The sequence below is a fragment of the Lepidochelys olivacea genome, assembly GCF_965140295.1.
Source record: "Lepidochelys olivacea isolate rLepOli2 genome assembly, chromosome: 16".
Lineage (NCBI taxonomy): Eukaryota > Metazoa > Chordata > Testudines > Cheloniidae > Lepidochelys > Lepidochelys olivacea.
In genome coordinates this window covers 28,213,342-28,232,814 of record NC_140426.1, presented here as the reverse complement: position 1 = coordinate 28,232,814, position 19,473 = coordinate 28,213,342, and the positions used below count along the sequence as shown (strand labels likewise).

The following is a 19,473-nucleotide window of genomic DNA, read 5'->3' as shown; positions in this document are numbered from 1 at the left end:
AGCGAGAGCCCAAGAAAGAGCTGCAGGAGAAGCAGCAGCAGCATGAACTGGCGAGCGGAGAGGCACAGGGGACCTCGCAGGGGTGAGTAGGGATAGACCGCAGGGTGCCAATTCCACAGGGAACCTCTATATAAATTGCTGCCCCTGGTTAAGGAGCGGGGGGATGTGGATGCCCACCTCACTGCCTTTAAGCAGGCTGGCGATGTGAACCAGGGGCACTCTGCGGAAGAGCCCTGGTGTCTAACTCCCTTGCTGGGTCCCAAGGCCATAGATGCCATCAGCCAGATGGGTGGGGTGGTGGACAGGCTCCCCCTCCTGACCCCAACCTATATGGCTGTGTGGAGGCTCTTGGGTTCAGGCCCCTAGGATCCCCAGTGGGAGAGGAAGGTAATGGTCAATGGCAAGACATTCCTTGGGGGGGATGAGATCCTGGGACAGAGAGAACTGTTGTCTGGTCCCAGATGGTGCAGCCCCACCAAATGCTGAAGGGCTGTGTAACCTGGGTGAAGGTCCCAGGGATGAAGCCCCTCCCCCTACCTACTGAGCAGAAGCAACACACCTTCCATTGTCAAGTGTTACCACCTCTGAAGGTACTTATTTGAAATTTTAAAATGCTCTGGTTTTCCCGAAAGATTACAACTAAATATCATGATATTTTTCCCTGCGGTGCTCAAACCCTTTCCTGAAGTTAGGGCTCTTAGAGGGTGTTCAGCGAGTTATCAGGCATAAAACACTGGAAGAGGGCTGATGGCTAGTGCATTAATTGCAGGACTGTTGTACTCACCAAGGGCCTGGCTTTTGTTCAGTAGTCAGGCCACTACCCATACAAGCACAGATGAAGACAGTGGAAGAACTAAAATAGGATATGAAATTAATGCAGTTCAGACAATAAACAGGTTTCATTTGTACTACATACTGTGCTGAACACCAGCACAGGGCCAGGGAAGAAGGGATTCCTTCCAATTCATAAACACACAGGACTGGCTCATGTAATAAGAGAGAGAATGAATAGCATACCAGCTAATCCATTAAAAGCAGTTGTTCATAACTAATCTACAGTAGGTAAAGGGAACATTAGAAAGAGAGAGAAACAGGGACAGCCCAAATGAAGGTCCAAGACTGGGAAATGGAGAGAATAACTCACATATCACAGTGAATTAGCAGCAACTGCTACTTTGTAAACCTGAAAGAAGCTGAATGTGTACAGCATGTGAGAACAATGTTTTGGTTCTCCATATAGTGCAATTCAGATTTTTGCCAAAGTTAACAATATTGATTAAAAGTTGATTTAAACTAAGTGTAAACACATCACAAATTCACGTGCAGCCTACTAATCCAGAGGATCTTTCTTGGAAAAATTTAGGCAATAACACGAACAATAACTTAATAGGAAACTTTCCTACAGGTAAAGAACCTCAGGTCGCAGGTACTCTTCGAAAGTGAGCCTCTATTTGTTCCAAAGTCCTTCCTTTTGTTTCAGGCACATACAGGACAGTAAAAATTACATTTAGGATACAGAGGACAGAGAAAAGCCAGAAAGTGCCATAGGAAGTCAGGAAGCCCTGAAAGAAAAAGAAAATTATTAGAAAAAACAAAGCTGCATAGGACTACTTGCAATACCACATTACCAGGGAAGAGCATAGCTTAGTGATTTGCCAACAGCATCGTTTATCAACTTTCACCATCAATCATAAGGGGTAAGATTCATAATTGGGGTTACATGGTGCTTACGGTAAGATCATGAAATTCCTTGGTTATTAAAAAAGCCATAAACCAGTTTGTTAAGACACAGGCACCGCTGGAAATCCCTCTAGCTTTAAGTGGGAATATTTCAGACATCACCAACCATGGAATGGGACCCCAACCAAGGGCAAAACCTGAAATTGAAAATAAAGGTGAAAGAGTAAACTTGTTTTGCATTTAAAGAAGCAAGTTGTGAATAATGCCAAAGCCTGTTCTGTGATAAGTGTTAATTCTACCCATACTCTATCTACTGTCCTGTCAGACTGCTGTACAGGGAACATTTCACTTAGAAAGTAACAAAATGCACACTCCAAACCTGGTACATACTTGTTGCAACAACACCCCCAAAATTATTAACCCCAGCATCTGATAACATGCTGAGATAAATGAGAGGGTTTTTTGTTTGGGTTTTTTTGCTTCCTCTCTCTGAAGTGGAGGTTTGTTCAAACTAAATCTGCATTTTTAACTTCAGTTGCCCTGCACTAACTAAAGTTACCTCACTTTGACTGGTGCAGGAAGAAAAAAAAAATACTTGTTACCGGTTGCAAACAGAGTAAAAATAATAATAATAATAATAATAATAAATAATATGTAGGATCACTATCAAGCAGCATAAGCAAAGGCACAAAGCATGTTAAAAATAACTATGGGAATGGAAAACTAGTTTCCTAAACTTAAGGACCTTTGCCTTTTTGCTAGTTCAGTTGCTGCTCAGCTGTAATCTCTAAACGTTACACTGCTCAACGATCCCCTTATGCCACTGTGTCTCTTTCAAAATTTTAGTTAGAAAGGTCACTTTCTTCTAATAAAACCCAGATTCATAGCATAAAAAAAACCCCAAAAAGCCCCCAAACATATTTAAGTGCAATTTCTAAGAATGTGGTCCAGGCTGATTAATCAATATCCTACGCCCCTGCAGGAGTCCCTGCTGAGTGAAGTACAGACTGCAGAAGCAGAGTCTTATATCTTGATCCCCAAGAAGTGTTGTGCTCTCACACTTTTAGCTGAGTCAACAGAGGCCACAGGTGATCAGTACTATTGTAAGGCCATTACTTGAGAACTTCCGAGGTATACAGTAGTCCTGTCTCCAGTGTTTTTATAGTTGCTGACAATTTTTTTTTTCATAGCCCCTGATTACAATGGCAGACCACTCACCAGTGATGAACAGCCCCAAGCTCACTACAGCCAACCATGCTAGGTTGTTTTCTGCTCCTGCAGATACCGAATTTGGTGTAGTCAGTAAGTCAGGTTGTGATGAATTCCTAGGGTTTGGAAGGACCACTTTACAGTACAACCCAAATGCTGCAGTGCTGATAGCCATTATGACCCCTGCAAAAGTGAAGAACAACCAACTGCAGATTTATTGCCACTTGGAAAAGATTTGTATCTGAGAGACCAGAATTGGTAAATTAAATACAAAAAAAACAACAAGCCTCTTATGGAAGTTCCTCACATTTGTGCTTTGCCCACAATGACTGTATAAGAATAGCATCCTTAGAAACTACCTCTGGAACTATTTGGTACAGGCTGACTCAGGTCAGAGATCACCAAACAAAAAAAAAAAAAACCACACCACACACAAAAAGTACCAGTACCTAGAATTACAACCACCTCAGCAATCACTGTGAATATACATACAATTACAGGATTCAAATATACTGTATACATATATGCATGTTTGAATCCTGCTTGATATAATTGATACTACCAAACCTACTTGTGAAATAGGCACAAGTAAACAAGAAATGTTCACTAATTTCAGAAGACAATGGTATTTTAATGTAACTAAGAAAGCAAACTGCTTCTTTGGAAAGATCTCTCCCTTGCATTATCTGAAATGAGATATTATAATAATTATCTTTTAAATCTTAAAAAGGGAAGAAGGCAAGAGTGATGAGAGCTGGCCCAGAAAGAAAGAATAACTCTCCAGTGCAGTGTATAAGTTGATCACAACTGTTCTTCTAAATCACCAGCCTAAGTCTACAGAAGTTTCAAGCTAAGTTTTAAAATAAACTAGTTCACTGCATAATTACAAACCTTCATGCAGTAGGCTAGCAAAGATAATTTTGGTATTACAAACATTGTTCTTAAAAAGAGGACATTTACCAACAGAAACTATCTTTAAGCTTTTGCATATCTGACCCAAGTTTGGAATGTTAAAATGCAGGCAAGTTTTTGCATGATGAAAGACACTTTCTTCATTGTCCCAGCCTTTACATAAAAAGGCCTCACAAAGTGTTTAGAACTCATTGTATTGCTTCTGGATCTTAAGTTCTCAGTTATTAACTGGCAACATGGAAGCAGGATTCCTACAATGTAGGAAACAGTGGAAGTTAAGGGCACAAACCAGAGACAAAAAGATGCAGGACACTGGAGAAGTCTGGACCTAGGTCTTTAGCTCCTTCAGTCACATTCTCCAAAGAGACAGATTCTTAAGTATGGTTTGGAGAAGACAGACTAGTGTCTAGACGTTCCCTCGTCCATTTGCATTGATTCAAACCAGCCATCTCATTTCATGTGTTTTATATTTTAAGATATAGAGGTTTTGGGGTTTTTTTACCTGAAATAGAAAGCAGTACTTTTCGCCCAGTTTTATCTATAATAAGTGCAGCCACAGCTGTGAAAAACACTTGTATGGAACCCACAACAACAGAGGCCATTCTGCTGTCCTGAAAGTAAGAGAAAAAAGAAATCTGTAGAAGCAATGTCATGGTGTTCAGTAAGTGATTAGGATTTTCCAGTAATGCTGCAGGCAGAAAAGAAATAGCATATTTTGTATTGCTGATTTGTATGCAGTATTGATATCTTGGTCTGATCTCTGTATTAACTAACATACTTTTCATATGAGGATCTCAAAATGCTTTTCAAGCATTAAGCCTCACCAGGTAAGTTACTCCGGGGGGGGGGTTTCTGCATCAAAATTAAATATTCTACAAAATTCTGCAATTCTCTTTTACAGTTAAACTGTGGCTTGCAGAGCCTTGCATGACCACCCACCTTCTCTACATACCCAGCAGGGAGGGGAGTCTTGGGGCTTCAACCCATTGGGATGCATCAGCTGGGGCTCGGTGCTTCATCTGAAGCCCAGAGGCGCCCCCTCCCTGCAGGACAGAAGCCCTGAGCACTGACAGATGCACCCCAGCTCTTGAATGTCTGACGATTGTCATATGCAGCTCGGCGGGTCAATAAGATTGGCCACTGCTGCTGTATATCATCCTGCTACCATAAGGTTCTGAATGGCCATACTGTGCAGATGAGAATTTCCGAGGTAGCCATGGATGATAACATTATGGTTCCATTACATGACTTTGGAAAAGTCAGAAGCAGGTAACAAGAATGTCAGGGATAGAACTTCAGATGCCCAGTTCACAACCACTGCTCTTATTAATATACACAAAGGCTCAATTTTATTCATTTCATTCAGAAAACTAACACAAGATTGTTATTAGCAGTTAATTCTCTCACAAGACTCTGTCACTGCCATACCTGTGGATGACCTGGAGATTATGCAAGAAACACAAGGAAAACTGAGGCAGTGGAGGATGAATGCATGAAAGAAGTTGATGGGAAAAAAGTCTATTTTTAAATAGTTTGATTCTAACATACAGAGCATATCTTTGTCGGTTAAACTGAAAACTGACACCAGACAGAAGCACTTTGCATGATGTATTAACTTAAAAATAGCATTTAATTATGACTAGTAAAATGTCCTGATCTTTCTTTAGAGATCCATGCCAGCAATTATTCCTCTCCATAGCTGTACTTTAGCTTTCACCTAACACAGGAATTTTACTTCCTCTGAAGCACACAACAGTAACCATGGCCAGAGAGATTCTGCGTGGACCTATGACCATACCAGTGGGTTTCTGGCAGCTTATACTACATTTCCCGGAAATGGAGGCAAAATTGCTGACCAGCAGCCTAATATATATTATTTTTCTTGAAGAAACTATTAATACTAAATAACCAACCGAACAAGGACAGTCCGATGCCTACATACAAACAAAACCACGAACTGGTACAGAGACTTAACATTTTTCTAATCACTCCAACAGATTCACAAAATTCATATATGGTTTCTGTTTGGTGCATCCGGCTAAACTGCATTTATCTGTTATATTTTAGAAAGATGGAAGTGAACAAGGTTTACCTTAAAATTAGCTTCTTCAAAGATAGTTTCTGCATAAAACATAATTGCATTAATCCCTGTTACTTGCTGGAAGAACATCAGTGCCACACCAATAAGAAATGGCTTGTAGATGGCTGGATTCTTAAATTCAGCAATTCTTAGTCCATGCTATAAAGAAGACATAGGCAAAGATTCAGTGACAATTATCTGATTTGCATAACTGAATGAAGTGCCACCACTGAGATTCAGATCTATGATGCTGCATATAAGAAAGGTGGCTATTTATTTTACTGTTGTTAACACTGTTATACAATTTCCATAAATCTTGCACAAAGAATGTCATGTAAGGTATCAATGGAAAAAAGTTTGCCAAGTATGATTATCCTGTTTATAAGCATGTATCATCTTTGTATCTGAAGTTATGAATATTGGCTATGTGTTGTATTCTGCCAGATAGATTTACATCAGGGCTAAGCAGCTATGTGCTGAGGGCCCATCAGGGACACTCCACTCTTGCAATGGGCCATTGAAGAAACTCATCCTGTTCAGATAGCATTTTTTGAGGATGCTTCAGACAGCAAGGAGCTAGTGACCACCCCCTGTGATTCAGCAAAACATGTAGGAGCATATGATACACTTATGTGACCCTGGACTCTATCTTGGGACAGTAAGTTTCACATACAGGGGCTGTGGCCTTTGTTTGGGATAGTAAATTTCCACATACATGGCAGAGAATACAAAGACACCTGAGACATCTCCATTTTACTTCTTTCCTGCTCTAATTCTCTGGACTATAGATTTACAACAAAAAGAAACATCTTGAACTATGGACTGAGGACCTTCCAATCTTTTGTAAAGTCTCTCTGGTGACTTCCAAGCCAGCAGTCTATTCCATCACTGCTACAAACCTGATATAAGGACTTTGCAATCATTTGTATGTATATAATCTGTTAACCATTTATAACTCTCCTTTTCTTAATAAATCTTTAGTTACTAAGGATTGGCTGACAGTGTGATATTTGGGTAAGATCTGAAATTCATATTGACCTGGGGATGTGTGTCTGATCCTTTGGGGTTAAAAAGACCCTCACATATGGTGAAACGGGTTTTCAATAACCTCTCACTATATTAGACTTGGTTATCTGGATCAGAGCCAGGAGCTAGAATACCTAAAGGCATTTGGCTTCTGGCTAGACAGTCTGGTACTGCAGAAGCTCTTTTGTTGCTGGTTTGGTGAATCTAATTATGGAGTAAACCACCAGCTTTGGTGACATGAAAAAATGGGTGTTTATCACTACAAAAGGTTCTCTCTCCCCCCACCCCACTCTCCTGCTGGTAATAGCTTATCTAAAGTGATCACTCTCCTTACAGTGTGTATGATAATCAAGGTGGGCCATTTCCAGCACAAATCCAGGTTTTACACAGGGTTACAGATTGTTTAATTAGCTACGTTTCAAAGTAGCAGTCGTGTTAGTCTGTATTCACAAAAAGAAAAGGAGGACTTGTGGCACCTTAGAGACTAACCAATTTATCTGAGCATAAGCTTTCGTGAGCTACAGCTCACTTCATCGGATGCATCAATGAAGTGAGCTGTAGCTCACGAAAGCTTATGCTCAGATAAATTGGTTAGTCTCTAAGGTGCCACAAGTACTCCTTTTCTTTTTAATTAGCTATAAATCCAGTGTCTTTACTAAGCATCTAGCAAGGTTATGAATTCAAAATCCCAAGCTCATCTTTTTTAAAGTGTTGTGCAGGTTGCTTTTCAGAATGAGGACTGGTAAATCAGGTATTGTGTGATCACTCTGTGGAAAAAAAAGTTTTCACCAACCTCTTGTTTGTCAGTGTGAGAGAGAAGATTTTGGGCCAATACTTCTATTTCCATTTCCTCCTAGTTCTTTTTGTATTGTTCAGCTATTTAATGATCCAATGCAAGTAAGGGGCTGAAAGGATTTAGGTACCTGCTCCAAATAATTTTAAAAAAATGGGATTTGAGGCCTGATTCTCCACTCCACATGCATCTGGAACACCCACTGGTCTTCAGTGGGAGCTTTGGATCCTAAGAATGTGCAAACCAGGCCACATGAGTATAGATGCAGAGTGTTCTAGTCTCACTTCCTATACAGTGATTTGGCAGCCAGGGGGTGGGAGGGAGAAGGGAAGAAGTCACATTTAAGATAAGTCAAGTCCTGAAACAATTAATTTCACTATTATCTCTGACCACACACACAAAGTACGTAATAACCATATTCAGCCAAATTTCTTCTTTACTGAATAAAAAAAGCTTTTAGTGTAAGCCAGAACAAAATCTTCATCACCTGCTCCTCAGCACTGGTTTCAATCTGCCTGCATTCCCATTCATGGTCCACCTTTGATCCCCGCAGAAACTGTAAAGCAGCCATAGCTTCACTGTGTTTTTTCTGGTTCAGCAGGAACCTAGGTGTTTCAGGCATGAAGGACATGAACACGAGCATTAAGCATGGTGGGAAAGAACACAGCACAGCCAGCCAGCGCCATCCAAGTACCATTCCTGAGGCAGGAAGGGGAAGGAACATAAATTAAGAGAATCAGATGACATTTGTACTCATTATAGTGAGCTGTACTAGCTCTGCTGATAAAGCAATTTGTGTACATTTTCCCTTTCCTCAAAGTGGTTCCCTGAGCATGTGCTGATTCTCCTCCTGAAGTCTGGAGAAGTTTCACTAGCCCTGCCACCTACATAGCCAGCATGGATGTGTCAAAAAACAAATCATTCTAAACCAACCTAATTTCCTTCTTTGATGGGGTTACTGGCCAACTGAATGGGAGAAAGCAGTAGATGGGATACATCTTAATTTTAGTAAGGCTTTTGACACAGCCCTACACAACATTCTCCTAAGCAAACTAGGGAAATGTGGTCTAGATGGAATTACTAGACCATGGATGCAAAACTGGTTGAAAGACAAAGATTAGTTATCAATGGTTCACTATCAAACTGGGAGGAAGTATCTAGTGAGGTTCCACAGGAGTCAGTTGTGGATCCACTACTACGCAATATTTTCATTAATGACTTGGACAATGGAATGGAAAGTATGCTTACAAAATTTGCAGATGACATCAAACTGGGAGGGGTTGCAAGCACTTTGGAGGCTGAGCACTGAGCAGCCCCTCAGGGGTGAAAGAACAGGTTAAGGACTATTTAGAAAAGCTGGACATGCACAAATTCATGGGTCCAGATCTAATGCATCCAAGGGTGCTGAGGGAGTTGCCTGATGTGATTGTGAACCAATGGCCATTATCTTTGAAAACTCGTAGTGATTGGGGGAAGTCCCGGACGATTGGAAGAAGGCAAATATATAGTTCCCATCTTTAAAAAAGGGAAGAAGGAGAATCTGGGGAACTACAGACCAGGTAGCCTCACCTCAGTCCCTGGAAAAATCATGGAGCAGATCCTCAAGGAATCCATTTTGAAGCACTTGGAGGAGAGGAAGGTGATCAGGAACAATCAACATGGATTCATCAAGGGCAAGTCATTCCTGACCAACCTGATATCTCATCATAGAAGGCAAACTGGCTCTGTAGATATGGGGAAAGCGGTGGACGTGATATACCTTGACTTTAGCAAAGGTTTTGATATGGTCTCCTACAGTATTCTTGCCAGCAAGTTAAAAAAGTATGGATTGGATGAATGGACTATAAGGTGGATAGAAAGCTGGCTAGATCCTCGGGCTCAGCGGGTATTGATCAATGGCTCCATGTCTAGTTGGCAGCTGGTGTCAAGCGGAGTGCCCCAGGGGTCAGTCCTGGGGCTGGTTTTGTTCAACATCTTTATTAACGATCTGGATGATGGGATGGATTTCACCCTCACAAGTTTGCAGATGACACTAAGCTGGGGGGAGAGGTAGATATGCTGGAGGGTAGGGATAGGGTCCAGAGTGACCTAGACAAATTGGAGGATTGGGCCAAAAGAAATCTGATGAGGTTCAACAAGGCCAAGTACGGAGTCCTGCACTTAGGACAGAAGAATCCCATGCACCGCTACAGGCTGGGGACCGACTGGCTAAACGGCAGTTCTGCAGAAAAGGACCTGGGGATTACAGTGGATGAGAAGCTGGATAAGTCAGCAGCATGCCCTTGTTGCCAAGAACGCTAACGGCACATTGGGCAGCATTAGTAGAAGCATTGCCAGCAGATCGAGGGAAGTGATTATTCCCCTCTATTCGGCACTGGTTAGGCCGCATCTGGAGTAGTGCATCCAGTTTTGGGCCCCCCACTACAGAAAGGATGAGGACAAATTGGAGAGAGTCCAGTGGAGGGCAACAAAAATGATCAGGGGGCTGGAGCACATGAATTATGAGGAGAGGCTGAGGGAATTGGGCTTGTTTAGTCTGCAGAAGAGAAGAGTGAGGAGGGGGATTTGATAGCAGCCTTCAACTACCTGAAGGGAGGTTCCAAAGAGGATGGTGCTGGGCTGTTCTCAGTGGTGGCAGATGACAGAACAAGGAGCAATGGTCTAAGTTGCAGTGTGGGAGGTCTAGACTGGATATTAGGAAACACTATTGAACTAGGTGGGTGGTGAAGCACTGGAATGGGTTAGCTAGGGAAGTGGTGGAATCTCCATCCTTAGAGGTTTTTAAGGCCCGGCTTGACAAAGCCCTGACCGGAATGATTTAGTTGGTGTTGGTCCTGCTTTGAGCCGGGAGTTGGACTAGATGACCTCCTGAGGTCTCATCTAACCCTAATCTACTAAGATTAGAATTGAAAAGAACCTTGACAAATTGGAATATTGGTGTGAATTCAGCAGGATGAAATTCAATACAGACAAGTGCAAGGAAGGGCAAATCAAATGCACAACTATCAAATGGGTAATAACTGGTGAGGCAGTAGTACCGCTGAAAAGGATCTGGAGGACATTATACATCACATATTGAATGCGAGTCAACAATGTGGTGCAAATGCAAGAGAGGCTAATATTCTGGGGTGTATTAACAGGAGTGTTTTATGTAAGACATGGGAGATAGTTGTCCCACTCTACTTGGCACTGGTGAGGCCTCACCTGGATTTCGGTGTCCAATTCTGGGCACCACACTTTAGAAAAGATCTGGACAGAACCCAGAGGGCAGCAATCAAAATAATAAAAGGTTTAGAAAAACCTGACCTATGAGGAAAGGTTATTTAAAAAGAAAAAAAGGCATATTTAGTCTTGAGAAAAAACAACTGGGTGGGATCTCATAACAGTCTTCCAGTATGTCAAAGGCTATTATAAACAGGCCTGTTCTCCAGGTACACTAAAGATAGAAGTAGTAATGTGCTTAAATCTGCAGCAAGGGACATTTAGGTTAGGTATTATGTAAAATTCTCTAACTTTAAGTTTCAGAGTAACAGCCATGTTAGTCTGTATTCGCAAAAAGAAAAGGAGTACTTGAAGTGAGCTGTAGCTCACGAAAGCTTATGCTCAAATAAATTGGTTAGTCTCTAAGGTGCCACAAGTCCTCCTTTTCTTTTTGCTAACTTTAAGTGTAGTTAAGCTCTGGAACAGTCTTCCAAGGGAGGTTGTGGAATCTTCTATTGGAGGTTTTTAAGAACACATTGGACCTCTCAGGGATGGTCTAGGTTTACTTGGTCCTACTACAGCACAGGGGCCTGGATTTGATGATCACTCAGGGTCCCTTCCAGCCCAACATGTCTATGATTCTATAACTAAGTGCAATACCTGCAACATAAGCTCCCAGTATACCAGTCACTACCGTCAGCTGAACACATGAGCCAAGTGTTCCTCGAATTTTTGAGTGGGATATTTCAGAAATATACACCTAAAAAAATATGCATAATTAGAAAATATTAACAAAATACTTTTAAAAAAAATAAGAACAGCTGATATTGAAAAGAACTTGTTAAAATACACCCATGGTATCCCAATATGAATCATAAGCAGCTACACTGGAATGACTAGATCCAGCAGTGTCACTTTTGGAAATTTAGATTGGTTCCATGAAAGGCTCTACCAAAAATACCAACAAACATGCCGAAATTAATAGAAATCAAAATGCCACAGCTTGCATAGAAGACAATAAGTTAGCATTCCAGACATGGATGCTGAATGTGAACTACAAAATAAAGTCCATGATTCTGCTCACAGATACACAGAGATGGCGCCCCAGACAACTCAACTGACTTGAATGGGGCTCTGCGCACGAGGATTCATCTGCGCACAAACCTTTGTAGGTCCACGGTTTAAGACTTTAGCATTTTAATTCAACATAAAAACCTCTATACTTCCTACCCTGTTTCAGATAATGAAAATCTGATTTTGCCAGCTCTTGCCCCACCATATGCTATACTGGCAGTGTCACACCTACCACAGAACCCACTTCTAAAGTCAGTTGAGCCCTATGAGCAATTATGGAGGTGTCCGCCATGGCTCCATAGTTTTGACAGAGCTAAGTTTGCACTGAAAGCAGGGATTCATCTTCGTTACATATGAAGAATACATTGGATCCTTCCCAAAAATCAGTCCTTACTCTTTGGGCAGAGAATTAGTTTTGAGAATTTAAAAGTAAATCTATTCAAGTTAACGCAAACAAGTTAATTTTAAGATAGTCCCATAAGAAACTTCATGTTGGGTCGGGGTTCGCAATTTCCTGGGAAAAACTAGTTTAGGACAGGGTGCTGGTAAATACAGATTTAAACCAGGAAAAATAATTGCATCAGTGTGCAGCAAGCATAGAACGAATCTTTTCAAGCTTTGGATACATTCACTCAAAACTGTGGAATAGGCTCAGTCTATACACTACATCAAAGTTTGTCTTCTGCTACAGAATGCTACATGGCCAAATGGATCTAGAATGGCAGTGTGCAACTCTGCATGCTTCTCATTGCTTAACGCTTCAAGCTTACACCTCTGCATTATTGTAATTTTTCATACAAAAGTCAAACGTTTTGATTTTTGTTTATGTAATATTGAGAACTGAAATATGAGTCATGACATGTACAACTTCCTTGAGAAAAATACCAAGCCAAAACGTATAGACATTCTTACATTCCATATCATAATTATATATTAGTATTACACCCACAGCAGTTTTACATTTTATTTGTTCAACCCTTCTGCTTTATGTAACCACAATTTGAATAGGTAACTAAAACTAAGTGTAATGTGATATGTATTAATAGCATAGTCCCAACTTAAGGCATTTTCTATTTAAAAAATTAACTAGTTTTTCCCAGGGCAGTAACAACTGTGATTTTACCTGGTAAAGAAACAAAACAAAACACACACATACACAAACATCAATCTCTGGTAAATACCAGGTCATCCCTGCATTGGGTCACAAACCTTGTGTCCCCCTAATAATTTTCGTAACAAAATAGACTTTAAAATTCCCATATAATTAAAACCTCACAGAAATCCCTCTGAGGAACAGGCTACATTTGAAGATTTTTTATTTTTTTGGTAAAGTAGGATTAGTGGTCTTCAGTGCCATTTTTCTTCATAAGGGAAAGTTGGCAAGGACAGACAAATAAGTGTTCTTTCAGATAATTCCACAAAGAACGCTTTTCTTTCAAAGTTGCTGCTGTGTCTTATAACAAACAATAAGGGCTGGAGCCAGAGGCTAATTAACTGAGGGTAGCCTGTGGCCTCAGTCCTATAGAACAGAATAGGGCAGCCCTTTTGAAAGTGAACAGCTCTGAGAGTTTCTCTGAAGTCATTAATGCATTTTAACAACAAATAAACTTTCAGTAATGGAAAATGCAGCTATAGAGTACTGCCAAGCACAAGTGTTGAAAAATAACTTTTTTTAAAGTCTCATGATTTAAGCCAATAATGAATTTTGGGTTTTTTATTTGCCGCCTAATTCCAGGGACTTAAGGTTACATTTACTTTGCAAGAGCTGGCAACACTGTGATCCCTTGAAAACTACAAATTACACTAGATCTGCTCACCAATGAGGACAAAAGGGAAGTGGAGGGGTGAAGGTAGGGGAAACTGAGGGTAGGCGAGAGGGGAAAAGTAGTGTGTGCACACATGCGCACGCACGCGCACGCACAGGGAAAAATGAAAGTCAGGAGATAGCAGTAAACGGATGTATATACTCTGCCTGCTTTCCACCGCTCCAAAATGCTGTAAAGCAGCTACAGCCCAGTGATGAATCTGACCCTAAGAGTTTAAAAAATTTTAGAAAGATAATGATATGTAGTCTTTGTTTTATTAACAGTTTATGTATTAAACAAATAAATGTTAAGAAGGACAAGGAAATTCCCGGACAAAGACTGTTAAAATGGAGTGAAGACTGAAAATAATGTAGAATTCTAAAAAAAAAAAAAAAGTGTTACAGTGACATTGCACTAACAACAAGTGTTATAAATCCAGGAAATTCAGAGTTAATATTAAACTGAAAAGAAGTCCAAACATATTGAGGACTGGAAATGCCATTCGGAAACCCAAAACACTTTAGCTTTGCCTTTCAGAGAGACACCAAGAGGAAATACATGTAATCCATCTTTAAAGTCAATGCTATTTAATATAAGACCACACACACGAATATGCTATGATCATAGTCATATGGTTATTGCATGGTGTCACTACAGGGCAGAGTTAAGGTTATTTGGGTGCCATAGCTGTGGTTCCACTCCTGGTTTTAAGATTATATTATCTCATGCAACATTTTTCCAGAGTGTGCTGAATAAATAAGAAAAAATAGAACTGTTTCACTTACTGGAACAACAAGTGAAGTAATGCCACTGGCTAACCCAGTCAATATTCGTCCAATGTAAAGCATCCAGACATTCTGGGCAGATATGATAATTGTAAACCCAGACACATATGGTATTGAACACAGCATCAAACTCAGCTTCCTCCCAAGTTTATCCACCATACAGCCTCCTAGTATTCCTCCAGCAGCAGCTCCTAATGTTACTACAGACTTCAGAAAACAAGCACACACAAATAGATAAATGACTATACATTCTACAGCCTTTCAGAAAATTAATCATTGCTTTTTGGTTTAAAAGAAGATGTGCAGAAGTCATTAGACTAAGGGACAAAGACTAGCCTACCTAACCATTCATAAACTAGTCACTTTTAACAATAGCCAGGACACCATTTAACTTGGCAAGCTCTTTTCCCCGAAACTGCATTTTCTCTGACCCCTTCTTCATATCAGGTCCTTCATACAATCACATCAGCTCACTAGAGCAGTCTGCCCTCGTTCATAGTTTTTAAGGCCAAAAAGGACCATTATGATGATCTGATCTTCAGCATCATACAGGTGACACTCTTGTTAACACTCTTATGAAATGTACCCAAAGTTCATTAATCCACCACAGAAAGATAGTAGATCAGTTTTAGACTGTGTGTGTGTGCGTGCGCATATATAAAAATAAATGTGTATAAATTAAAAGATATTGCAGTGGAAAAAGATATACTAGCCATAGTCAGTTAAAAATAGAACCACCATGCATCTTTTTAAAAGTACAATTTAAAGGCTCAGGAGAGTGGCCATCTTGACCATCCTGGAGCCCTGCTGCCTAAGCAGTGGCACAGCAAGGTGCTACAACATGCTTCACCCTCAATATAGCGCAATCTAATTTAGCAGCAAGAGAGGGGAGCCGAGTCTCCAGGGCCCATTTAATCTTTGGCCATTCTACTGAAACTACCAAGAGGAGGCGACTTAATGCCAAGTGCAATGAGTTCATAGAATGGGGCAGAAAACTCTAAATTAATTTCAGACTATCGAACAGCCACCAGGTGCAAACAACTTTCAGTCACTCAGACTAAAATTTGAACAAATTACCTAGAACTGAAAAGGTCTATATTCCATTATTAAATGCAAGCAGCCTAGTCTCATACAAAACAGACAGTCTTCTCAAAATAGATCTGCCCCACAACTGAAAACGTGTAAGGAATTTTTTCTTACCAAATCAGTCACACACTATGAAAATGCATCTTGTAGAGACTTACCCCAAACCATGATGCTTCGTTGGTGTCTAATCTTAATTTAGGGTCACTAATTTTCTTCAGAGCTGGAATAGCTGGTGAACTGTAACCTAGGACAAATCCAAAGCTGAGGGGTCCCAAAACAGCAGCAAAGGTGGCCAGATATAGCTTCCTGTTCTGGACTTTGCTGTAATGAGTCAAACAGAAACTCTGCATGTGTATACAATTGTTGGTTCTCACAATACTGCAAAAGCCAAAGAAAATTCTGTTTTATAATATGCTTTATATCTACAAATTGTGTGATTTGGTCAATCAAGTATGTAAATAGATCAGTTCAATGTTTCAGAATCCTCAGTGCAAGCCATCAGACAATCTCAGTCCAGGTAATAATCTGGAGATGTCCAAATACATTAAAAAAAAAAACCACGTAATTTAAGTGTTCCAGAACACACAATGTAATTGCTTATTTTGGTATCATCTTAGGGAGAGTTAGAGGTGGAGAAGGCTGTCAAAGTAGTAGCAAGTGAGGTTAGAAGCTGAACAGAACATAAACTGGAACATCTCTTTTCAAGAAGTATCACTCAATCATATTTTAAGAAATGGTGAAATCCTGGTGCCACTAAAGTCAATGCGAGTTTTTCCACTGACTTCAAAGGGGCCAGTATTTCAAACTATAAATCATAGTAAACAGCCTAGGATCACAGCTAAAATCAAATATAATCATTGTGGACACACTATAAAATCAGTACTTTGAGGGGAACCAGTACATCTATGTGCACACATACTGATTTGGACTTGAGTTTACAGACATTTAATTCTCTCAGAGCTAGAATTAGAAAATGTTCACACACACACCCTCCCGCATTGGCAAAGCCAATGAAATTAGTAATAAAGGCAATGGCAATTTAGCCACTTTTTGTGTGGAGTGGGGGTTACTGACTCATTTGGAATCAAACATTTCAGCCAGTTTAAGCACAAAAACACAAAAAGCTCTTTTTTTCTTAAGAACAAAGATATTTTATTTAGTAACAGAAATGGAAGAGCTTTCTCAGGAAGTTTTTTGAATTACAAATATTTAGTTTCAAACCATAGCCACAACTTCTGTCACCTGATTCTCCACAGAAACTGCTGACATGGCTGCAGGAACTGCATCAGTTGTTATGTAACATTAAACAACCACCCACCACTTTCCCAACCACACAAAATTTAACACATCCTTTTATTTTCAGAAGTGTGTCAAAACCTAATCTTTACTATTTCACAGTAACCTGTGTTTAACATGAGATTAAAAGCATGCACGAGAATTCGATACTTTCCACTTCTGCTCTAAACATATTTCTGCAGTCAGATCTCAGCTCTAAGCCATTTTGATGTTAGACTAAAAGATTTACTAGTTCAAAGTGGGTCTGGATACAGCAAAAAAAAAAAAAAAAAAATCTCCCAGCACTCAAAGCCAACTCTCAGTTTCTGCATGTATGTTTTTTAAAACATTTTTTTCAGTCATCCTCTAACTCCTACTTAGTTTTGTACCAGGACAAAGTCCATCTTTATTTTAAACTAGAATCAGAACATTTAGAACATCAAGATCTCTTTCCATCCATACTTCTCAACATGCTTTTCAAAAGATGAGTAAACATGACAAAATGACTTCACTGAGGTCATATTGTCAGAGTGGCAAATCTGGAATAGAACCCATGTCTCTCAAGTCCCAGTCCCAATCCATCAGACCATATTGCCTCCAGGTTTTACTCCTTACTCTGTTGCTTTCAAGACCCTACTCTCTTCTCTTTGGCTATAGCAGCTCTTGGAAGTCAAACAGTCTGTTAGGAATCCTGTTACAAACATAATTACATCAACCTTGTCTTGAAGGACCTACACTTGCTCTGTGACCCACTACAAGACTTGCCTTTGTCTTCACCATTGCTTGTGCTCCCATTTAACTTGGCAAGCTCTTTTCCCCGAAACTGCATTTTCTCTGACCCCTTCTTCATATTAGGTCCTTCATACTATCACGTCAGCTCACTAGAGCAGTCTGCCCTCGTTCATAGTTTTTAAGGCCAAAAAGGACCATTATGATGATCTGATCTTCAGCATCACACAGGTGACAGAATTTCACTAGAGTGATTCTAGCCTGAAGCACTTTTGGTTGAGCTGGAGCACATCTTTTAGAAGACATCCAGATGTACATCTAACTCCTTTCTAAGTGTTGTTTAAAACTTACCTGCTTAGCTTCGTTTTCAGTCAGCCAGATGTCAACCAGCTTTCCTCACTGAGTCTTATTCCTACCAGCCCATTAGGCACTCTACTCCGCTGTGCCCAGAACTCATACTGTGATATTCTTCCATATTAGTCACTGAGCTTGCCACTATGTCTCAGGAGAGTTGTAGGAATGCCACATTATAAAACTATACTGCATCGTTTGCGGCCTTTTATTTTGTTCGGTGAGAGCTATGTCAAAACCACTTTTAACTAATAGACAAATTCAATAAAAGTAGGAAAAAGAAATCAAATGAGAGCTAGAGAGAATCTGAATGGAGTCTAGTCTGGAGCAGGGTCAAATATTTCAAAGCCAAATGGCATGTAGGCTGGAGCCCCTACATGGGAAGGAGCAAGTGAAGTCTCTGGAAAGACTTCACTGGAAACATCGAGTAGGGATGGCAGCCATACATTCCACGTTTCAGAGGAGCAGCCGTGTTAATCTGTACTGGCAAAAAGAAAAAGAGTACATCCGATGAAGTGAGCTGTAGCTCATGAAAGCTTATGCTCAAATAAATTGATTAGTCTGTAAGGTGCCACAAGTCCTCCTTCTCTTTTTAGCCATACATTGACACTTTGTTACTAGTCAGCCAGGAACTCCAATGTCTCCAGCTCAGAAAAGCAAGGGTCTTACCTCAGGTAGGCATCCAGCACAGGGTAGCTCTCAGCAGGCAGCAGCCATTGCTCACTAGGCTCCCGAGAGTGCAACAGGGGCTGGGATTCCTCTGTAGCCATTTGTGTATTTAAACACACACACACACACCCCAAAGTAGCGCTCTCCTGGCAATGGCAGTCGGGTGAGCCTGGCCTCAGCCTAGGGAAATAAAGGGACAAGCAAAAATAGAAGAATCACTAGACTACTGTAGGTGTGGAGGGTTACAAACCCCTCTCTGTGGGGCTAGGGAAGAGAGGGACACCCCAGAGCTCGGGTGAGAGTCTACGGGACGCAGCAATAGGCGCCCCACCCACAGGGGCTGGAAGGGCCTAGTCGCTCTGCAGCGATGGGCGCCAGCCCCGCGCTCCCCGTATGCGCAACCCAGGGAGGGGGCAGCAGCTGCAGGACCGTGCGCAGAGCGCCCCCGACCTCCGCTCCCTCCGACGGGAACTAGCTACCGCGCGCACGGAACCTAACGCCGGCCGGGCCTCAAAGTCCCGGCTTCAGGTGCCGAGGGAAGAGACGGAGGGACCGGCGGTCCGTTTTGTCCAGTCCTCCGCGAAGCGTTTCCGGGGATTTTCTAGGCGTGGAGGACTAGCGAGCGCTATGGGCCTAGCTCTGACTCCCCGGGCGGGCGGGCCGGCCAGCCGGCCGCGCTGTGCTGAAGGGATGGCTCTGGGCAGAGCCTCTACCTGCTCGCTCGACAGCGGCTCGCCACAACCCCGCCGCCTTCTCTCACGATCCTTTCCCCCTAGGGGGCCGGGAGAACGGAAATAG

The 19,473-nt window shown here is 41.3% G+C and overlaps 1 protein-coding gene across 2 annotated transcripts in view; it reads right to left on the bottom strand.

The window, feature by feature from the left end:
- Positions 1-884: 884 nt before the first annotated feature.
- SLC2A8 (solute carrier family 2 member 8) overlaps positions 885-19,473 on the bottom strand; it is a 75,744-nt gene continuing 57,155 nt past the window's right edge. Inside the window, exons 1-11 of one of the 2 annotated variants that reach the window (XM_084649910.1) lie at positions 19,389-19,473; positions 18,676-18,855; positions 15,810-15,972; positions 14,566-14,772; positions 11,562-11,661; positions 8,188-8,399; positions 5,894-6,040; positions 4,304-4,412; positions 2,899-3,072; positions 1,732-1,877; positions 885-1,562 (exon numbers count right to left, since the gene is read on the bottom strand). In XM_084649910.1, the coding sequence (XP_084506036.1) occupies positions 1,416-1,562; positions 1,732-1,877; positions 2,899-3,072; positions 4,304-4,412; positions 5,894-6,040; positions 8,188-8,399; positions 11,562-11,661; positions 14,566-14,772; positions 15,810-15,972; positions 18,676-18,776 (1,506 nt within the window). In that variant the 5' untranslated portion in view covers positions 18,777-18,855; positions 19,389-19,473 and the 3' untranslated portion in view covers positions 885-1,415. The remainder of the gene's footprint in view (positions 1,563-1,731; positions 1,878-2,898; positions 3,073-4,303; positions 4,413-5,893; positions 6,041-8,187; positions 8,400-11,561; positions 11,662-14,565; positions 14,773-15,809; positions 15,973-18,675; positions 18,856-19,388) is intronic. The other variant, XM_084649911.1, reaches the window with a different exon arrangement.